A 5,935-nucleotide genomic window follows, 5' to 3' on the forward strand; every position below is an offset into this window, starting at 1 on the left:
ATTCATTATTATTATTATTATTATTATTATTATTATTATTATTATTATTATTATTATTATTATTATTATTATTATTATTATTATTATTATTATTATTATTATTATTATCATCATAATCATTATTATTATTATTTTTATTATTATTATTATTATTATTATTATTATGACCTAATTTTATATTTCCTTTTTAGTCTGTCGGTTTACTTTAGATTAGGTGGTAAAAATATGTGAACTGTATTCCTACCTGGTGCACAACTGTTTTTATTTAATGTTATTTTTATGTGATAAATAAATGAATGCAACTAGACCTATTATCCCTTGCTACAGATTATTTGCACTACATTTTTGTTTATAAGAACACTGAGGCTGAAATTATTATAAAATAAAGAACAAAATAAGAAGCAAATAACATTTTTATTTAAAATTAATTAAATTCATTAAATAAAAACCCAAATTAATCAAGCTAGTCACATACAGTAAAATACTGATGATTAAAAGGGGTTCCTATGCAATACCCTCTTTAAATACAGTACAGTAATCAGCTTCAGTTATAATTTTCTATCTTTGAAGAATGTGTAAAATAAGCACAAAATACAACATTTTAAGCCGGAAATTGGCCCAAAAATAAGAACACTCAGCCTCGGCAAAATTTTACTGGTTCTTACAAAAAAGTGTATTCGATTTTCTTGTTTCTTGTGACATTTCTCCTGCTATTGTTTATAATGCATTTTATGTTCTTTTGGAGAGCTGTAACTTAAAGGTTTCCCAGTTCGTAAAAAGGTGATGAGATTGTGCTGATTCAAACAATTACTTAAGGACATTCATAATGGAAACACATTAATCATGACATTTACAGCCAAAAAGCGTTTAAGTTTTGAAAGCGTCGACTTTTTGTTCACCAAATGAATGTAACAATTGAGCTAACTACAAAAAACCATCTGTTTGGCCTAATTCAATTGCTGTCCATCAAGATTCAATTTGACTCGCAGGGTCTGTAACTCAAATTCTAGAATCTATGAAGGTTATTTCTAACCATACTGAAAATTTCCTTGCTCATTGAATTTGACATTTCTATTTTAATACTTCTTACTCATTCCATTGGAATGCAACCGTCAACGTCTTATATATCCCGCCGAGGTATCATTTTGACGTGGCAACTCCCAAGTCCGACGTTTAAGCATTTAAATAAAGTTTTCACTTTTTGTTTATTATCATTACATATTTTTTGGAGTGTTGTGTTGTAATGTTGTAATCATTAAACTAATGTGGACATTATGCCTACAAACAAAAGGCATGTAGAATTCCTCATTTACATTGACTACATCGTCAAGTAGGGCCTACCGGTAGTAGTTTTACGGAAGAAAGTTTAAGGAATTCATATCAATGGCTCTTCTTGTCGTTACGCCGGATATACTTCACATCGACTACTTCTAACGATTTCTCAAATCCTCTAAACTCTTTTGTTAAACCCTTATTTGCCTGACTTTCATACGGTATACTTTTTTCACTGTCTTTTAATTTAATGATTGTTGTGTGTTGTAATATCTTCGTTTATGTTTCAACGGTCGCCAGCTCTGAATTCAGCGTTGTGTATTTTTTTAAAGTGCAGTCGGTCTAGATTAACGGCAGCATTAACTTTTATCGGCTGCAAAAGTCGGTTTGAGAATTTCAGTGCACCCAGTAAATATTTCATGTATAGGATAATTGTTATTATTAATAATACTGTAGATACAATCGGGCCTACTTTGAGTGGAATTCTTTTGAGACAAACAATACAGTTTATTGTGTCTCGGAGTTAGCCCACAGTCATGGGCGTCGATCGGTAGGGGACAGGGGAACATCGTATCATTTATCCCCTCTCTGTTCACCAATCTTCTATAGTTAAAACCCCACTTTTCAACACGAGTGGAAAGAACAACAACAATTACGCATAACTGTCATGAATTTTGTCTGTTCACTTAACTTGTGCTCTGTTCCAAGTCCGGTGCGTATTTCGAGAACCAAGTAAAATCGCAAATGTTCGCACATTTCGTAAACATCTCAGTAACCACACATCGATTTTATAGGTGCAACGGTTATCAGAGGCTAAATTTATTATGAGAACAATGTACTGTACGTTGTTAAAATTGAAAGCGTGTAAACATAGGCCAACATATGATTTGTTCCTTTTGTAAATTATACTGTATATACTAGTCTGGATACATAGATCCCTGTTTTTCCTAATTTCCAAAAATTATATTTAGTTAATTGAATTTTTTATAGCCGTTGTTTAACAATAATTACCTATACAGCCTTTGACATATGGAGGTCTATCTATTTCGACTTATTTAAGTACTGATATCACAAGTTTACGAACTCTGATGTTACGTTGACGCAATCTCGCCATGACGCCATGATAATGATAAATTAAGTAAATCTCCTTTATGTTTGTGGAATAAAAATGCTAACTAAATTATGTTTTAATTGTGTGCTTCCTATCTCATAGTCCTGTTTGATCGTAGTTAGAAGGTAGTATTTCCACTCACAATAGTGTAGTTGCAATACTACTTCCACAAAAGTAATATTCAAAAAGAGGAGAAAAGGTAAACATATTGAATTTAAAAGTACTGTATTGTACATGCAAAGGGACATAGGGGATTAGAGTGACTGTTTTAAGTTTATCCATGGAGGAACATGGTTTATCTTATTTGTTTTTCATGGTTCGAATATAAGCTAATCAGTAGATAATAATATAATATAATATTTTTATGAATGTTAGTTTGCAAGAAATGTATAAACGGAAATGGTTATGATTACCAGGATAAATTGAAAAACTTTTTGATAATGAGTATTTCAGTGACCGATTCAAGGAGGCCCAGTCGGCTCGCCCTTTCTAATAGTTATATTCAAATTTAAGACTGAGAGTGCCATTTCTGGCCTACTAGATGTTCCATAATCATACATTTTCTTAACCTCCCTGCCCCAATCATGGTGGGGCTGAGGTGCTCTACACTCCTTCTGTAAAAGTCCCTCCCGGGGCCCTCTATTTTGAATTCCTGGATCCGCCACTGTATTTTGAAAATGTAGTATGGAAGTAAATGTTAATTGCATTCCTTAAAATTAATTAGATACTACTTATAAAAGGCTGTAGACGCCAGGGATTTTTTTTGTGTTTCCGCCACTGGACCCCCACCCGGGGGCCCTAGGCTTCCCCTTGTTCCCAGCCAAAGCTTGGGTCCAAGACTTCCTGATTTCGCAATTCGTCCCCCTCTCCTCACTTTCCACAACGGATCGACGCCCTTGCCACATTTATCGCACCATCTCTCCAGTACCAATTAAAAAAAACACATTAATTTCATAAATCAATCATCCACATTATTTAATTTCATTTTTGCCACGATTGTATTTTCTTTTCGATGACGACTATGAATAGGAATTTAAGGCTGAGTTGTAAATATAATTGCGCTACCCAGGGTTTTTTTCTTCTTGGGCTTGGTTATTTGCTGAAGCTAATTTGATTTGGATTCAGGCTCTATTATAGTGTGACTGGTATCCATCGATTAGGTCAGACGAGTACTGCTGTGCGGTAGAGTAATGTTGCATTTACTTTTGACAACTCTCACCGGGAGACGCGGACCAATGGGTCACATGATCTAACCCAATTGGCAGGATGGAATCTAATTCTGGTTATACAACCTTGATTTCATTGAGAAAGTATGAATAATAAAAAATGCTTGTAATTTTGTTTTAATGTTTTGAAAATCAAACATTATTTACCTTCACACGATACCGTATCTTACGATGATTGTGTTTTGACCAGATGGTAGGCATACACATTATTACCAAATTAGGGCAGATACGTCGAATTCTTTATATGCCTGTTAATTAAAAAAATGTAAATTTTAGACATAGGTAGTATATGACTTCCTTACTTTTTGTAATGTTTCAACCTACTACCTTCGTTACTCAGAATTATGATGAGCTATGTGTTTACTTCACAGCGACGAAATATGCCGCTATCTCTAATATCTATATTTTATTACTTTTCTCTTCTTCATTACTCTTGTTTTTGAGTTGAAAAGGTGTTAAGGACGGCCATGATCAACACCTGTCTCTTTGTTCATTTTCATTTAAAAGAATCACGTAAGCACTACTATCTTTCAACAAAGTACCGACTACAAAAGTCTTTTCTACCATGATCATCCTCTTCAGCCTGTCAGACCACTGGCAGATGTCCTTCTCAAACTCAATTCTGGCCTATTCTTTGCCAGGTTTGTCCAGTTTACTCCACTTTACTTACTCTAGTTTACTTTCTGGAAATGATCACTCCATCTTTTGTTTGACTTTGCTCTTTTCTTCTTTCATCTTTAAACTTCGATGCCTTCTCACATCTTCATTTTACCATTTATCAAGTCTAGATGCGCGCCAGAGGTCTGAAGGAATATTTATACTCATCTGTTAAATGGCCAGGAACTATACTTTATGTTCTAATTTTCAGTTGAAAATTAATAACGTATTAATATTCAAGTTTATTCAGCATATTAATGGTCAGTATAGCGTTAACAAATAAAAGTAATTTAGGATATTTGCCTTGCATTTTGTAAAATGGTCTTTTTTTTAAGTTGCAGTATTTTGAAATGTTTAATTTCCAGATCCGTGTTACGGTTATAAATGCAAATCCCCGGTTGGTTCGATGTGTGAGGTAGTCGAGAAGGGAAAAAAGTTGAAGCCATCTTGTGTCTGTCCCGATGAGTGCCCCTCTGAAGTCGCTCCTGTGTGCAGTGTTTATGGAAAGCAGTATGACAACCTATGTCTTCTGCATAAGACTGCTTGCCAGAAGAAGAGAGCCATTCCTTTGGCGTTTTTCGGCGAATGTGTCGGTTAGTAAAACATTTAATTAAATCTATTATATGTGTTTCTCCATCTTAAAAAAAAAAAAAAAAAAAAAAAACCCACGGAAGAAAAAATTAAGAAGCATTCATTTGCATAATTAATAATTGGCTAGTAGGCCTAATACATTCAATTTTCTTTGTAAATCAGTGAAATCTGTCTCATCTCATTTAAAGTTATTCTGTAAACTGATGGTAAATCTCTGTCAAGATTTTATAAAATTTTCTCTGACAAAATACTAGTGTATGCCCATATATAGTCAGAAAGTGCCTATATGGTCAATGTGATGTGATGTCGTCATTACCATATTTAGTAATGTCACGTGTTTTGTCATATAAAATTTGAAAATCTTGACAGGGATTAAGGCTATAGACCCATGCACTATTAGCTTTATGGTACAGTATATGGCAAGGCACGCCATCAGAATCTGAAAATGTATGTTTCATCAACAGCAAAGACAACACCATGTACTCAGTCTGAGCTTGAGGACTTCCCACATCGCCTTTTGGAGTGGTTCCTCCATCTGAGAGAAGTTGATGAATTTGGACAGATCAATCCCAATAACCACGTCCGCAATATTCCAGTCCAACAGAGAATTGAGCTTGCTGAGGTAAATGACAACCACTATATACCATGAAATAATCAAAATCAATTTTCTAAATATTTTTTAATAGGCCTATGTTAAAACAATCGTTAATAACGGACTACCATACAATTAAAAAAAATGATGAACGTTTCTTTTTTATGCAGTGGAAATTCGAACTCTTAAACAGAAAAGACGGCGATGACAAACTGGATCGTCGAGATCTGAGAGAATTCCGCTACGCACTGATGCCCCTTGAGCACTGTGCTGACAACTTTTTCAAAATGTGCGACAAAGGCGATGATGTCATCACACTCGATGAATGGATCGAATGCTTGGGAGTCGATGATTTCGGTGAGTATTCTCAGTAACTGAATTATTTCATTTATAGAGTATATGGAAATCGTTTTCGCTAATTCCCGCCCCTTCTATATTGAAACTATGGAGACGTGTGGACCTTAAACGACGTAAATGTACGTATTA

The 5,935-nt window shown here is 34.3% G+C and overlaps 1 protein-coding gene across 1 annotated transcript in view; it reads left to right on the forward strand.

Moving 5' to 3' along the window:
- The window catches only part of LOC117103614 (SPARC-like), a 12,579-nt gene that overhangs the window by 5,055 nt on the left and 1,589 nt on the right, over window positions 1-5,935 (forward strand). The window contains exons 4-6 of the mRNA XM_033244195.1: window positions 4,632-4,859; window positions 5,322-5,479; window positions 5,620-5,806. Coding sequence (XP_033100086.1) covers window positions 4,632-4,859; window positions 5,322-5,479; window positions 5,620-5,806 — 573 coding nt within the window. The remainder of the gene's footprint in view (window positions 1-4,631; window positions 4,860-5,321; window positions 5,480-5,619; window positions 5,807-5,935) is intronic.

Source organism: Anneissia japonica, unplaced genomic scaffold (assembly GCF_011630105.1).
Source record: "Anneissia japonica isolate Jap-2015-1 unplaced genomic scaffold, ASM1163010v1 scaffold287895_len483588_cov180, whole genome shotgun sequence".
Taxonomy (NCBI): Eukaryota; Metazoa; Echinodermata; class Crinoidea; order Comatulida; family Comatulidae; genus Anneissia; species Anneissia japonica.